The sequence below is a fragment of the Peromyscus californicus genome, unplaced genomic scaffold, assembly GCF_007827085.1.
Source record: "Peromyscus californicus insignis strain IS unplaced genomic scaffold, ASM782708v3 Scaffold_4__1_contigs__length_199733344, whole genome shotgun sequence".
Taxonomy (NCBI): domain Eukaryota; kingdom Metazoa; phylum Chordata; class Mammalia; order Rodentia; family Cricetidae; genus Peromyscus; species Peromyscus californicus.
In genome coordinates, this window is record NW_026294562.1 from 146,951,326 (window position 1) to 146,968,026 (window position 16,701).

The 16,701-nt window shown below is 39.6% G+C and overlaps 1 protein-coding gene across 3 annotated transcripts in view; it reads right to left on the reverse strand.

The window, feature by feature from the left end:
* Positions 1-4,029, reverse strand: part of Luzp2 (leucine zipper protein 2) — a 358,969-nt gene extending 354,940 nt beyond the window's left edge. Inside the window, exon 1 of one of the 3 annotated variants that reach the window (XM_052760867.1) lies at positions 3,251-4,026. In XM_052760867.1, the coding sequence (XP_052616827.1) occupies positions 3,251-3,312 (62 nt within the window). In that variant the 5' untranslated portion in view covers positions 3,313-4,026. Of the gene's footprint in view, positions 1-3,250 lie in introns of all 3 variants that reach the window. The other 2 variants (XM_052760870.1, XM_052760869.1) reach the window with 2 other exon arrangements.
* Positions 4,030-16,701: the final 12,672 nt, after the last annotated feature.

Consider the following 16,701-nt stretch of genomic DNA (forward strand, 5'->3'; position numbering starts at 1 on the left):
ATTCCCACAGAAGCATGTGGTACAGCTGCTGATCAAGGGCCCAGAGGAGACCTCACAGGTGACTCCTACTGGGAGGACAATAACCAACCATCTGCTCAAAGTTGTTCCTGATGGGAAACTATCAGAAGTTGGTAGACCTTCACTCCTCCCCTGCTATTCCTTGCTCCTTCTCAAGTCACTTCAAAGGTCTCTTTCCAAAGGCATCAGGAGCATGAACACAGCATAAAAGAACCGAGTTTCAGCAGCTAATGCACAAGCCTCCTCCAGCACTCCATGATTCCTTTTCAGGAAGAACTTCTAAAGAACTGTTCTCTCCCCACCATTCTTTCAGTCCCTACACTTCTTTCTGAAGTGTAGGCATTGCCTTGGAATAGCAATTCAATCCTCCTGCAGAATAAAACTATTTGAAAAGTACAACCATTCTATTCCAAAGCTCTTTAACCTTCTCATACATTTGTGTTCTTTGACCACGTGCATTTGTGCACACATTAAATGGATCTTTGTATGAGCTGCATTTTCAAACCATTAGCTTGACTATATTTTTGTATTTCTATGTGCTTTCTAAACAACAGAGACAATATGCCAGGAAATTAAGGTCTTTTTTTTTTAAGGCTCCATGGGGCTAACTCGGAAAATGCTTGTCAGAATGAAGGTGAACATTCGTGTTTCTTTCAGAACAAATGAAGTAAGTCTAAGCCAGGAGTGCTGATATTGTTCACGCTGATGGAATTATGGGATGTCTGTTTGATGTCTATAGGGTCGCTAGTTGTAATGGTAAGGGGGAGAGCAAACAGAACAGACAGCTACCAATCCTTCCTATTTAAAAGGCTGAATTATCTGAGAATTGCCACCCTGGTAGCTAGAACACTACCATAAAGCACCTGTCTTCAACTGACCACAGCATCTGTTTCAAAGCAGTCATTCTTTTCCTTCCAGAAAGAGGTGAACACCAGGCCTATGGCAGAAAAGGCAAGCAGTTCTGAGGAGCTCTACTCAGAGAGACACACAGCAGGGCAAATGTACTTCCACATCAAGAGTTTCAGCTCCACATTCCCCACACTTTAGAAGGAACTTTAGAGTCAACAAGTGGCAATTGTCACCCTCTGTGGATTTAGCCAACACAATGTAAGCATGTGAAATGCAATTGCTTCATATAAAGAACCACTAGGTAAGTTAGCTAACAGAAAAACCAGTCACAGGTGACCGTGGCTGAACCACACTGTGTAGCTCAACAATACAGCAGGTCCATCCTGACCAATGTGACGGTCTTCACAGAGCTTTGCAGTCTGGATTTTAACCTTTGTGTGTACCCCATGACAATGAGAACTGTTGAATACTGGAAGGAGAACAGCTTTCTGTGAGAGTTCTCTAAAACCCATTCTCTTCTGGCAAGTGGCACACTGATAGTGTCACATTCATTTTCAAATATGTTCACTATCAGAAGATGACCTGGGGATCTAGTGCAACAAAATGGCCCAGAGCAATTATGTAAATGGATTACTAATTGTAGAAATTCACTTTTCAATTCCATCTTGCATTTTTTTTGTAAAATTTAAATATCAATACTATCTAATTTCAATTAAGAATAACAATATTTTATAATAAATGTGTTGACCTTCAGTCTTAATGATATCTACAGAAATTAATACTTTCCTAGATAGGGAAGTTGGTGGCTACTGCATTAAGGAACTAGAACAAGCTTTGGGTGGAGACTATAGAGCTTGCTTACCCGAATGGCAGCTGCTTTAAAAAGCAAATGGACTATGGGAACTCAAGAGATGCTTAACTGTCTTTCACACCACTGTAGGTTGGGTTTCCCTTGTTCCACCATTTACTGTTTAATGAGTATGTTGACTGGCATCTACTTAAGCACAAATTTTAGAAATGCCCCTTCTTCAAAAGAATGCACAAATGATTTTAAAGTAGAAGGTGAGAGTAAATGGCAAGGACCCGAGGACTAACTGTACTAGTCTGTTGGTGCTTATCAGTGTTCAAAGGAGCTCATTATTTAGAGGAATCTTATTAATAATGGGAAGCAAAGTGGATTTCTTTAAAAACCACGAGAATATTATAAATTGAAGTGACAAGTAAATCTTTAGAAAAAATAAAACTCAAGTTTGATTTCAGTCTTGTAAAGTCACTTGGGTTGTGCTCAAGGAAAGATCAAGTTTATCAATTTTTGGACCTAAATGAAGCAGTTTCTGCATGGAAAGGAAAGTTAGGTTATGCAGGCCTGAAAGAAACATGTACAAGAAACAGGAGCATGAATTCATCATCTTGCTTCTAAGAGCCTGTGAGCCTGCTTCATCCTTTCTCTCTGAATCTTGTACAGTTGTGTGTCTCTCCTTTATTTTTGGTAAGTTATACAATCAGATAGTGTCTCCATTCATTCGGATTTGAAAGAACCCACACCCTGTGTGTGTTATTTTATTTCACAGAGGCCAAGGGAAAGGGGCTGCTGCCAGTAGGGTGCTCAAGGCATGCAGAATAAATTCAGTCCCGGGCACTGAAACAGGCCACCCTTGTGCTGTGCTTGTGGGAGAAGAAAGCAAACCCATCACCAACTTTGAGACTCGATCCTCAGCAGCAATCACAAAGCACTTCTCAGTCAGTGCGTTTGAAATCTCCACTAAAAATAGGTTCTCTGTACTGGGGCTGAAATTCTCATCTGCGGCCAGTGATGGAGCACAGTGCCCGATTGTTCCCAGCTAGGTTCTTTTCTGCTTGGGTACTATCTTGTAACTTTAAACACGACCAAAGGAAGTCACCTGCCACTAAGCCCACTCAAACATCAGCCAGGCCATCGGAGGAGTTTGGAGACTACTGCATAAGTCTTAGCACCTTCTGTTTTCTCTGGCTCCCTGGCCCTTGGAATTCACTCCGCGGGGTACCGAGTTTCCTAATTACTAGCAGAGGTCTAATGCAAACATGCACTCTCAAGGAATAGTCCCTTCTCTCCCCACTTCCTCTTTATGATGTCCTACTTCAGCATGTTCACTGTTCCTGACTACCGGGCTCCGGGGTGGGGGTGGGGGATGTCTTCGTCTTGCTCTGAAGGGAAGCTCTTGATCCCTGAAGGGACGCAATCCTAAGACTTTCTCCAGGGGGGCTGGAGGAACTGAAGAAGAGCTCTGCTCTCTCCAAAGATTCTGAACCTTAATCACTCAGCTAGCATCTAGATTAGGTGGGAGGTGCCTCTGCCCTGACCAGCGCAGCCTCCTGGCTTGGGGCCTCACGCTTCTGGACTCACCTGGTGCTGAAGACAAGTGCAGGCAGCAGGGGCAGCAGGTAGTGTGCAGCGTTGAATTTCATGTCGCCGCCCTCTGGGGTACTCCTTCACTCTCTCCTGGTCTTCTGCCTCCTCTGGTCTGGTCGGTCGCCGCTCAACGTCCTCCTCTCTTCCCAGGAAGCCCTCTCCAGAGACCCACAAACACACAGAGGCTTTGTCAAGGCAAGGACCAGAGCGCGAGTATCTTCAGGAGTGATGTCACCCGCGGGCCCTGCCGGGATGGTCCAGCGCTGGGCTCAGCGCGCACAGGGCGGCCGTAGCCGCGGGAGGGGGAAAGGACCCGCGTCCAGGTCGCTGCCCTGGTAGCCAGCTGCACTTGGTCACTCCCGTGCGCACTGAAGCAGATCTCCTCTTCCCCGCTCCTACTGAAGACAGGAGGGGAGGGCGGTGGCAAGGACCAACCTCCTTCTCCAGTAATTGAGCTGGCGTGCTCCGCAGGGTGAGAGACAATTCGCTGGGAAGGACTCCAGACTCTTTAGGGTCCGGAGCAGACGTCTCTCACCAGCTTGCACTGCTTTTGCAGAGATGTTGCTTGGAGAGTAAGCTTAAAATACTGCTCTGATTAGATGCATAATGGTTTGCATGCTGCGGATGGAGTGGAGCAGCAGCCAGTGCAGACCCAGATGAGGTTAGGAGGTCTCTATCATGGAAAGGGTCCTGGACCAACACGAAGTTCGCGGATCTTGGTTCTAGTGCGTCAGGGTCCTCTCTCTTCTGGTCTCTGCGCCTGTCAGCTGCTCAGGAGTGTACAGCTGGCTGCTGGAGTTCATACACCTTCAAGGATCTTTTTCCTGTGGGCAAACTCCTCAGCAGGACCTCAGAGACAATTGTCATTAACTCAATGATAGGGGGAGGGGGCAGAGGACTCTAGATGCCACTGTGTTTTGTGAAGAAGTTTCTAAACTTTGTATTCCAAGCATCCAACGTTTAACAAGCTTTATTTAGGAATTTTAATCAGAAGAAAAGGAAACAGCACAACTTTAATGCAATCTACCATTTTGCAAAATCCGTTTTAAAAGAAAGGCCGACTTCACCTACAGAGATTTGAAACTCCAGGATCTTCACATCATAGGATCTCTCTCTCTCTCTCTCTCTCTCTCTCTCTCTCTCTCTCTCTCTCTCTCTCTCTCTCTCTCTCTCTCTCTGTGTGTGTGTGTGTGTTAGACGAAAATGGATATGACATTCCTCTCAAGAACCAATGTACTGAAGTAGACACTACAGTTTTCCTACCATAGATGAGAGGAAAACAAGGACCACCAGTATCTTTGCAGGACTTTTGTTTTCTAAACAAAAAGCTAGTTATCCTAAGTCTTAAGTCAACCTTGCTGCTGCTGTGAATGCCACACCTGAAGTTGATCTATATTAAAGAATCAAGCCTATGCAAGACTCAAAGGATGAAGGGCAGCAGGTGCTGTCCCGACTGCTCAGCTGTTAGACCATGTTCTGTTCAGCAAGCCATTTATAAGGAAAATTTCAAAAAACAATCTGCTATAAACCCAGTATTGAAGAAGTATTTGATGATAAAATAATGCATTTATCCCCAGACTCTATAAAGGTGGAAAAGCAGTGCATTTCCTTAGAATTTACCATTTTGTTCCAGTTTTCTTACTGATGAGGCTAAACTTAAAGGTGCACTTACTGAAGAACTTTGTTGTGAGACTCTCAAGCCATTAAAACAGGACTATTAATATTTTCAGTGAATGCCAACCCTTTTGGCAGTAGTAACATCTACAATAATTATAGCTATAGTCAGACACAAAGTAGCTCCCTCCTGTATTGTATTTTAGAAGAAAAGAAAAGAAAACCACCACCACATCAACAGCCCTATGGAAATTTAAAGCTCGGATTTCAAGGGTGAAAGAGACCAGTGGATATTTGTTTTTTCCTGCTATGTAGCCTAGGTAATCCTCAAATTTGCAGCAATACTCCTGTCTCAGACTCTTGAGTTCTGTCCTGCTTATTTTTAAAAGTGACTATTAAGGTGTGTATTAACAAGGGTATACTACTTCGTAATAATAACAAAAATGTGTATAGCAAGAAATAAGTCATTTGAAGGATGCAATTCTGCTTATAGAACAAGTTTGCATTAACTATTTTAATGTCTCCACCACATGAACCCAGTGTGGTCATTCCCAGTGTTCGCCTCTTCTACAGTTGTATGATTCAGAGTGGTCAAGTACCTGTCATCAGTCACTAGTAATTTCTCCAAAGCAGTAGCTGTTCAAATTCTTTTGACATCACTCCATGATTTATATGTTCGTGAGGAAAAATATTTTGTGGTACCATAATGTAAGTCTCCAACATAAATTTTATTACTTTACCACTAGACATGAAACATGAAACAACAAGGGGAATTTTTCGGATTATCCACTAAGGAAGTGAAGAGTCAGAATAATGCTTGGACTGGACCTCCAAGCCCTGCTATACTCTTTATTGGACACCTATAAAAGTCTATTAAAGGGCATTAAAGCATCAAGGAGCCCTTGGCTGAAGGTGATCCTGAGATTTGGGAAACTCTTGTAGGATTAGATGTTTCAAAATCTACATTCAGCCAGATGGTGGTAGTGCATGCCTTTAATCCCAGCACTAGGGAGACAGGCAGGTGGATTTCTGTGAGTTCAAGGCCAGCCTGGTCTATGAAGTGAGTTCTAGAATAGTCAGGGCTACATAAAGAGTCCATGTCTCAATAAACCAAAAATAAAAAAAGAAGAAAAGAAAAGGAAAGGAAAGTATCTACATTCAAAAATAGACATCTTTTAGCAGATTTGGCCCCTGACATGCCTCCTTGGGAAATCATAGGATTTCAGAAAGAAAATTCAGCTCTAAAGTTGATACTCTGGCTTCAGAGAGACAATGTGATTTCTGAAGACACAGTGGTGAGAACAACTTCACTGAGACCATCTTCCTTTAGGAAAAATCTTCACAACATCTATACCCAGGCCCAAAGAAAATGGCAATAAAGCCACATGGGCTGCACTTTCTATTAGGTGCTGAAATTGGGAAACCCTGGGGCTCTTGTTTTGAATAGCTTTATTGAGATATAATTATGGCATGAGAAATCACTATAAAGTGTATAATTCAGGGTTTTAAATATTTTTACTACACAATAAAAATCAGCACCATTATAAAACGTTAGAACATTTTTTTAACCAGCCACAAAAGCAACCATAAACCCATTAGAATTCACTCACTGCTGCTCCCCTTATCTCTAACCCCATCTTTGGGAAGTCACATCCCTATGTCTGTCTCTATGACTTCACAGAGCTCTTAACAATTCAGATTGACCAGCACTGTTAAGTCTTATGGGATTTACCCCTTTCACATTTATGGTTCAACATTCATTATTCATGGCATGGCTTACATCAGTACTTCATTCCTTTCTTTGGCTGAACAATGTTCTGCTGCATAGACATACCACATTTGGTTTGTTAACTCATTAAGTGACGAACATTAATCTCTTTAATATGTCATAAATGATTCTACCAAAATATATATAAGAAGTTTTATTTGTAAACATAAATTTTATGTTATATTGGGCATATAGCTGGGTGATCTGCCAATCCTATGTTTAATATTTTGAGAAACTGTCAAATTGCTTTCCAAAATACCAAAAGTAATACATGAAGATGCCAATTTCTTTACTTCCTTTTGTTATTATAAATGTCCTAGGCATTGTGCCATAGTATCTCATGGTGACATAATTATCCATAGTAAGCATCATGTTGCATAGTAAATATCTTTCCATATGCTTAATGGTCATTCATGCATATTTTTGGAGATGAAATTATTTATAATATATAATTATATTATTGGAGATCTACTTATTTATATTTTGGTTCATTGGTTTATTTGAGTCTTATTTTGAGTTTTAAGAGTTCTGTATTTGCTTTGAGTTCTATCTCCCTGGGGACAAATGGTTTGCAAATCTTTCCCAGTAAGTAGGTGGCTTTATACCTTCCAGATAGTTTCATTTGGAGCACAAAGGTTCCTTGTGTGGCTTTTTTATCTTTTCTTTTGCTTGTCATATAGCCAAGGATGACCTTGAACTCCTGACCCTGACTCTACCACCCAAATACTGTGATTACAGGTGTGTGCCTTCCTGCTTTGCTAGGTTCCTACTTTTGATGAAGCCAAGCTTATCTATTTTTATGTTACTTATGCTTTCAGTATTATATATGTTTATTTATTTTGCTTTACAAAATGCGGTAGCAGTCATATCTGTGCTTTTTCTGAGTATTATGATGTTTTAAGCTCTGAAAAGTAGGCTCATGTAGGTGTGGTGTCCTGGGCCTTTAATTGTAGCTCAAGAGACTGAGGTAGAGGGATAATAAGTTTGAAACCAATGTGGAAAACAGTAGGATTTTGTCTCTAAACAAACTACAAAAGGGCTAGGGGTGCAGCTCAGTTTAGAGTGCTGCCCGGGCATGTGTGAGGCCCAGGTTTCATGCTACACCCCATACTTTAACCCTAATCCCTTTAGAGTCAACTTTTACAGGTTTATAGGAGTGGGCAAGTTCATTTCATAGTACACGGCTATCAGTGGTCCAACATTCATTTGTTGAAAGGGTTATTCTTTTTCCAGTTTAATTGCTGTGTTATTTCTTCTCTCTCACATTAGTAACTTTATATTCCCTCAGTTTTAGATTAGATGCAAGGTTTCCACATTGTAAACTTAGCAACCCCTTGCATTTCAGTTTTAACCTCCTTGTTTGAAATCCTGTGGTTTTGTTCCTGAATTGGACATGCTGCTTTTTATGGTTTTTATTCTATACAGTATGGTTATGGATCTGAACTTATCTTCAGCATGGAGTTCTTCACTGAACTCATAAACGTATTTCCCGGCACATCTTGAGCTTAATCGAAAAACATAGAAACCATTCATGACCCTTCATCCGTCACTGAATATTTTCTAATATTTCCTTAACTCAGTTCTCCTAAGTTCTAAACCTGAGATTCAGACCTCCTTCTGCTTCTGTCTCTTGGGTAAGTGATCACCTTGTTATACAGTTTTTATGCATATTCATTTATGCCACTCATCTAGTCAATAGAGCTCTGTCCCTGGGTTCTCCATCTCTTGATTCACAAACAAGCCTCTGACCTTCAAGGTGATTCTCTTGTTGAAGCTCACTCAGCGGAAGACATCTGAGTAGTCATGAGGCCTCTCAGCCATTACCCTCAAATATTGGATTCCATGTATGAAACTTTTCTTTTCATTTTTGGTTCCATGTTGTTTCATCTTAAAGAATGATTTCCCCTGATACATCTGTAGAATTCCTCATGATAATCTGTTTCTCTCTCTCTCTCTCCCCCTCCTCTCCTCTCTTTTCCTTTTTCTCTCCATAACTGAGGAGCAAAGACAATCATATCATATCAAAGCCACAGTTTCCCTCCAGAATCTGCCCCTTACCCACTGACGAATGAGATGTCCCTTCTAAAAGCCTCACAGCATGTGGTATTTTGACTTGATAGTGTATTTACACCACATTTTCCTATATATTACCAAACTACAGCATGTTGAGAATAGATGTAGGAAACTTCTTAATTGTTCTAAGTATTAAGAGAGGTGATGGTATTATATAAAAATTATAACTTATATAAGTTTCTGTGAGCTAATTATTAATTTTCCACAGTTGAATACATAAATCTGGGAAAGGAGAGCTAAAAGAATTATTTACATGTTTTCCTGAAAACTTGTTTCCTGGTTTTGGCCTCACCGTTTTATCACTTCTAATTAAAACTATTGACAAGAAATTTTGTCTAATGAGACCAATTATCTATTTGTAAAAAAATGTCCAAATTGTCTGAAGCCCGGTGTCTTTAAATTAGTCTCCAATGGCTTTACTCTGTTGAATTTCATCCCCCTCAGTCTTTCTAGTTCACATGAATGATGCAGGAGCTCTTGAGTGACAGTACTGTACAAGGAAACCTCTTTTGACCCTACATGTGTCCCTAGGTCCTTTCTTTGCTAGCAGCACCATGGGCAAATTATTCTGTGAAGAAGTTCATAAACTTGAAAACCTAGGCAAACATAATTAATGTCTTTAACTAATTAGTTTTTGGGGGTGGAGGCTGGAGAGGGGGTCTTAATATGTAGACCAAGCTAAGCTCCATCTCCTGACAATCCTTCTGCTTCAGCCTCCAGAGCGCTAAATTTACAAGTATGGGCCACATTCCTGCTCTGAATTCTTGACATTACATTTAAATATTGGAAAACCTTTGTCCAAATGCAAGGCTTGTGCTATATCATAGTATGAATGCTCTTTTTCAACAAGATTTTTTGAGCCATTTAGTAGTTAATTCTGAGTACTGTCACAGTTTTTAACATTTTGATTAAGAAATATTTTTCTGCCCATTTTTTGAATTATTAAATTATGCCCACATTTATGAATCAATAATCTCTTGTTTCATAGGAATAAGTGTATGTTTTTTTCACATATATATCTGTCCAACTTGGTAATTAAATTTACAGCTCTCTCTACTCACATTCTTTGATGAATAAAACAAACAAAACACACACACACACACACACACACACACACACACACACACGCACACGCACACACACACACACACACACACACACACACACACACACACACACACACAGAGGCAGTGGTGGCACACGCCTTTAATCCCAGCACTCAGGACGCAGAGGCAGGTGGATCTCTGTGAGTTTGAGGTTAGCCTACTCTACAAAGCGAGTTCCAGGACCGCCAGGACTATTACATAGAGAAACCCTGTCTTGATAAACCAAATCAAACCAAACAAACAAATAAAACAACAGAATGTTGCTAGAGTTTTCCAGTCCTGCCTGGCACACAGTCAGTACAAATCTCTCTCACCCGTCAGTCCCACAACCGCTCAGACCCAACCAAGTAAACACACAGAGGCTTATATTACTTATAAACTATATGGCCGTGGCAGGCTTCTTGCTATCTAATTTTTTTTTGTTGTTTGTTTTGTTTGTTTGTTTGTTTTTCGAGACAGGGTTTCTCTGTGTAGCTTTGCGCCTTTCCTGGAACTCACTTGGTAGCCCAGGCTGGCCTCGAACTCACAGAGATCTGCCTGGCTCTGCCTCCCGAGTGCTGCTAATTCTTCTATCTTAAATTAACCCATGTCCATTAGTCTATGAATTGCCACATGACTTGTGGCTTACTGGTATCTTTTACATGTTGCTTGTCATGGTGGCGGCTGACAGTGTCTCTGTGAATCAGCCTTCCACTTCCCAGAATTCTCCTCTCTCCTTGTCCTGCCTATACTGCCTGCCTGGCTACTGGCCAATCAGTGTTTTATTTATTAACCAATCAGAGCAACACATTTAACATACAGAACATCCCACAGCAACAGAACAAAAAATAAACAAATTAAAAAAAAATCCCTTAAGGCTTGCTAATTGTACCTGACACTAGTTATAGGATTTGTCAAAGACAGCCTCTTAAATATATTCATATATAATTTCAATTAAAATTAATGATAATATTTATACTTCTAGGCATGAAGGAATAATTAATAACAGATTTTTCTCAACTTCTGTACAAAATTTTAAAAAATTGAGAAGAAATATGAGGTGACAATTTGTGGTTTCCAGGAAACAAGAATAATGAGATCACAGAAAAGCCATCTATACCCCATTTCTAGTTCCCAGTGAACCTTATAGCCACCATGGCTTAGGAAGGGAGCAGGGAACAGTGTCTCTTACCAAGGAGTTGAAAGTCAGATCATTACCTGTGGAATGCACACAGTATGGGGAAAGATGACTGTAAGTACCAACTTCACAGAAAATACCTGAGGGCCTGCCTGGCATTCATGGTAAGTCTCTGGCCAAAGACCATGCTGTGTGAGCAGAGGGCTGGGCTATGCAGGCTTAGCTGGGCTAGCCTGCAGCTGCAGCAAACCTGAGACAGAGTCAGATTAACAGAGTTCTCACAATGCCAGGAGCTGAACTGAGATTCTCTCCCACCTATAGGTAGAGACATTTAAGAACTGGTGTGAACACTTCAAGTGTTGAGTTAAAACACAAGAAAGACTGTTTCAGAACAAAAAGCACTCCTAGTGTAAAGAACTCTCAGGGAACTAAGGATATCACTGATAGAAGAGTCACAAAACCAATGTAAAAAGAAAAAAAAGATATGTCTGACAGTAACACAAAGAGACCCACCAACAGAAGAAAATTTAACCTTTACTAAAGAACTCTGTCAGGGCACAGAATCTCTGTGATATGTCTACTCAGTGTCAAACATGCAGGGGAACTGTGGGAGACATGGAGAGAATGAGATATACTCATAAAGAAGAGCCAATAACAGTGAACAAAATGCAAAGCACTAGACTTGGAATGATCAGAGTAAGAATATAGTGCAGAGAATGCTATTCATTATGAATATTTGGTGTTATCCAGCTCTTAGTATTTCAGCTGTCTTTTGCTATGAAATTCTTGCATGCCCAAATATTCCCAGACCAATTGGCAAACAGTTCAGCTCCTCAGACCTGCTGAACTTCTAGGTAACTAATTTCCCTGCTGGAGCCAGCACTTGGATAAGTTAATGTAGGCAAAGACAAGCTGGTGGGAGACACATAGCTTTGTTTCTTGTGCTAATGAAGCTCAGATCATTTCTTTGTCTTGAGGCCTCGTGGCTCTCCAGAGCAATTGACTCAGAACAAAAGAGGTTTTTACTTATCAAGGTAGAAGGTAGAGCAACATTCCTGAGGAGGGAGAGAACCACATGTCAAGGGGAAGGACAGACAGGCATTTTTCTGTAGAGCAGACAGAAAGGCATGACCAGGGAGAAGAGAAGAACCAAAGGTAACATAGATGGTAAGGCAGAACTCTTGAGCCAGGAGTAGAGAGCAAGTGGAGATGGAGGGAGAAGAAACAGAGGAGGAAGATGAGGCGGGAAGCCTAAGAGCTTAGTTGTTAACAGGACTATGAGAGGGAACCGGATGGAATGAAGCTATGTAGACAGGATTTCATCCTAGAGAAATAAAGTAGATGGACAAAGATCTTGGTGCATCTAGACTTATTCCTGCCCTGAGTGCCTGACGGAGCTGTAGTTGAGTTGATAGAATATTATCTTAGAGGAATAAAGTTAACAGATATAAGAACATAGTATACGTAGATTTTTTTTCCCTCAGATATTCCATGCCAGATGTAGCAAAATCCCAGGACCCTTGGGTAATCCATAATTATTCTTTATAGAACTAATGTTAGAAATATCATAATAAAACTTAAAAAACAATGAAAATTAAATTGTAACTACAGACCCCCTGAAGATGATCCCCTCCACGTTCATGACAACGAGGTTGGCGATGATGAATTATGTGCCAGGGTGATAGAAAGTATTTGTAAAATGTTGGAATGTTGTTAGTTCAGAAATTTTTTATGAACAAAAATATATCTCAAAAACGAGGAAAACACATTCCCTAATAAGTAAAACCGCAAAGAATTCACTACCAGCAAAATCTTCAATGTTGGGATAGCCAACACAGGTTAGGTTGAAAGACATAATATATTTAAAAAACAGTGTTTTATGGATTAGAATGAAGAGTTTCAGAAATTATATATATGTATAATACATATATTTACATATATTTCATTCTTTAAGGAGTAAAACTCAAAGCAGTCACATTGCATCATAAGATTTGAATATGCGCTACAGGTATATAACAGCAGTAGGGCAGAAATGGTGAATGAATTATACTCAGGGCTGTAAAGCATCATCTCTAGCAGAATGTGAAACTATGGATGTGTGAGATAGTCATCAGAGTAAATAATAAATCAAAGTGAAATACATGCAAGAAATATTCCAAAGCAGAAGTGAAAACCAAAACAGAAACAGAAATAGGAACATTAATGCAAATTAGACAGTAAAAGAAACAGAGAGAAAATAGAATCTGTAAACAAACTGAAAAGCAAATAATAAAATGGTAGAGGTAAACAAAGCTGTATCACTAAATAGAGTAGATGAACATTAACACAAACTATCAATTAAGAGGTATTCATACAACTAAGGCTGTATATAAGACATGTTTTTTTTAATATGAAGTCAAAAAGTTTTCCATAAAAAAGCTTGAGTAGCAAAGTTGAATAACAACAAAACAGTATTTTATTATGTAGGATTTTTCTAGAAGTTAAGGTCAATTATTTATAATATAGATATGTATATACATATATGTGTATAACAACAAACAGTGAAAATGACTTCATGAATTTGAAAGAGATCAAGGAGGTGTATTGGGTTTGGAGGGAGGAAATGGAATGGAAAATTATGTCAATACATTGTAATCTAAAAAATAAAAGGAAAAGATTTTATAACGGTGAAAGATGAATGCTTGACTACTTTTTCCATAAGATTGTGCATTAAACAAAAATATGCTTCCAACACTTTAAAATTAAAAGATGAAAACACAAATCAAGCATTCTGTAACTTGGGAGCAGGAGTTCCTTCACATGCTAGCTACCTTCACATCAACTTGACACAAGCTATAATCATCTGAGTGGAGGGAACCTCAGTTGACAAAAATGCCTCCATAAGATCTGGCTGTAAGCAGACAAGCCAGTATGGCATTTTATTAAATAGTGATCAATGGGGGAAAGCCCATTACATTGTGGGTGGGTAGACCCCTGGACTGGTGGTTCTGTTTCTATAAAAAGAGCAGGCTGAGCAAGGCATGAGGAGCAAGCCAATAAGCAGCACTCCTCCACGGCCTCTGCATCAGCTCTACCCTCCATGTTCCTTCCCTGACTACCTTCACTAATGGACTACAATGTGGAAGTATAAACCAAATAAACCCTTTCCTCCCCAGCTTGCCTTTGGCCCTGGTGAATCATCATAGCAATGGCAACCCTAACTAGGACACTTCACAAAGGGCACAGAAGGGCGAGCCAACTGCAACAGATGGCAATGAACACAGAGACCCTCATCTGGTTCACATGCAGGGAAAGAAAACTATGGAGTGCTCAACCCAAAATGGGAAATACATATCATATTCCTTCCCTGATGATTCAGAAAATTTCAAGAAAGAAGGAGCAAAAACAGCCAGAGGTGGAAGGTGAATTGAAGAAAAAAGTGTTTCTGAACACAACAGAGTGGATGAAGAAATGATTTCACAGTGATTCCACCACAGAGTTGAGGAGGAAGGCACAAAATCCAGTCACTAATCTAAGGATCTTTTCGTGTTTGAATGCTGCTGAGAGGGAGAGCTTTGTTTAATAATGTGTCTCAACTTCAGGGCAGGCCCCTTTCCAGGAGTAGTTGAACAGCACAAATTTGACCTGATGGAGATGGCAGGTCAGACAACTGAAGAATTTAGAGCAGTGGTTCTCAACCTTCCTAATGCTGTGAGCCTTTAATACAGTTCCTCGTGTTACGGCGACCCACAACCATAAACTTATTTATGTTGCTACTTCATAACTGCAATTTAGCTATTATGAGTAGTAATGTAAGTATCTGTGTTTCCTGATGGTCTTAGGTAACTGGTGGGTGACCCACAGGTAGAGAACAACTGTTACAGAGGGAGTTGAGGGTAGAGAGGGCAGATATGGGAGGGGTAGGGTGAGTGAATATGATCAAAACATATTATATGAAATCATCAGAGAATTAATTAAAATATTATTTAAAAGACATTGTAAATATTTCAAAACACAAAGTATATTTTATCTTTGCAGAAACCACTAAGAAAACGAATTTATAAAGCATAAGGGTTGCATGTTTCATATTGTATTTAAAAACATATCAAGAATATGTAATAAACCCCATAAATCATTGTCCAAAATGACAGGACTATGAGCAGCATGGTTGTTACAGCGCTTGCCTAGCACATGGGGAGTCATGGCATAGTCCCTAGCACTGTGTACCCAGCCAGCTGTGGTTGCATGTAGCTGCAATCCCAGAACTTGGAAGGTGGAACAAGAGGATTGGAAGTTCAAAACAATTTTCAGATATATCTATATCTACTACTCATCTTTCTCTATCTCTATCTATCTATCTATCTATCTATCTATCTATCTATCTATCTATTTTTCTATCTATCATCTATCTATACATATATATATATATATATATATATATATATATATATATATATATATATATAGACATACACAGAGAGAGAGAGAGAGAGAGAGAGAGAATTTGAGGCCATTTATTTATATATTATAGTAATTTTTCAGGTCTCAATAGTTAGTTGATATTAGCATGACTCTATGTATGGTTAAAACCTTTGGGATTCAGCTTGTGCTGTTTAATTTAGCATATTTTTCACATTCCAACTCTACTTTGGGCATTTTAAAAGTACAAAAAGACTTTGATGGTCTGTTTGTTAACCATCTTTCCAAGACAGATGCTGTTTGGCAAGAAGTCCTAAAATCTACCTAATGTTTTGCTATTTGCTAAGTGATTTTTAAAAAGAATTCATTTTATATCCTCCATGATATTTTGGAGTAGGAATTTTTGTTTCCAGTGGATACATATGAAATTTCCGCTCAGGAAATCCAATGGTTTACACAGCTGACAAGAACCAGTGTCTGCACCTGGGTTTGGACTCATGCCAACTGCAGCGTTAGTCAACAGTTGACTAAAAGGATGCTAATCTGAAGTGGTCTGTTTTTTGGTGTAGTTAATCTCTATTTTTTCCTATATCTTCTCCATATCACTCTCTTTTTCTAGAAGCAAATTAGTTTGTTTTATTAAATCTGCCCATTAAATGAAAATTTGGCGTAATCTAAAACAATAAACAATTTATAATCTATGCTCATTTCTGTATGTTTGTAATTAGCTTAATGTTATTCAAACTCATCATGTCTCAAACACCGGAACTGTAAGAAGTCATAAGCAGCCAGTATTTATGGGTGCTTTTTAACTTACTTAGCTTTCCCAAAATTTTCAGTGAAAGATATCCATATAGTATTTCCAATTTCTGCCTATTTCTCTTATCACAGTGTAGCCTTCTGGAACTCCTAAAGATCAGACATGATAATGAAGAGGTCATAGTGTAGGAACACTGCTGAGTAGAACTAGATGTCCATTACTCATTTCTATAAATAGTCATTTCCCACTTGCCAGTCTTTCCTTCTTTTTTCCTTCCATAAAACTCAGAAGTTAAAACTTTCACATGGCCATTGCTTCCAAAGAGTCAAAGGAGAATGTACATTGATCCCCTTCACACTGACAAGCTGACATCTTATCAAACAGTCACACATATTCATCACAACCTGTGAAACCAAAGCCAACATTTCATATTCAAATACATCTAAGGGCAACACATCTGAGTAAAGATCATGGTGACCAAATAATTTGCTGCTCAAATTCACTTTGTGAATCAGACATGACTGAACTGTTGTATAATGCTCAGTATTTCACAACGCGTGTAGAGTGGTCAGTATGGATCCGAGAATAGTGTACCTAGGTCCCTGTGTA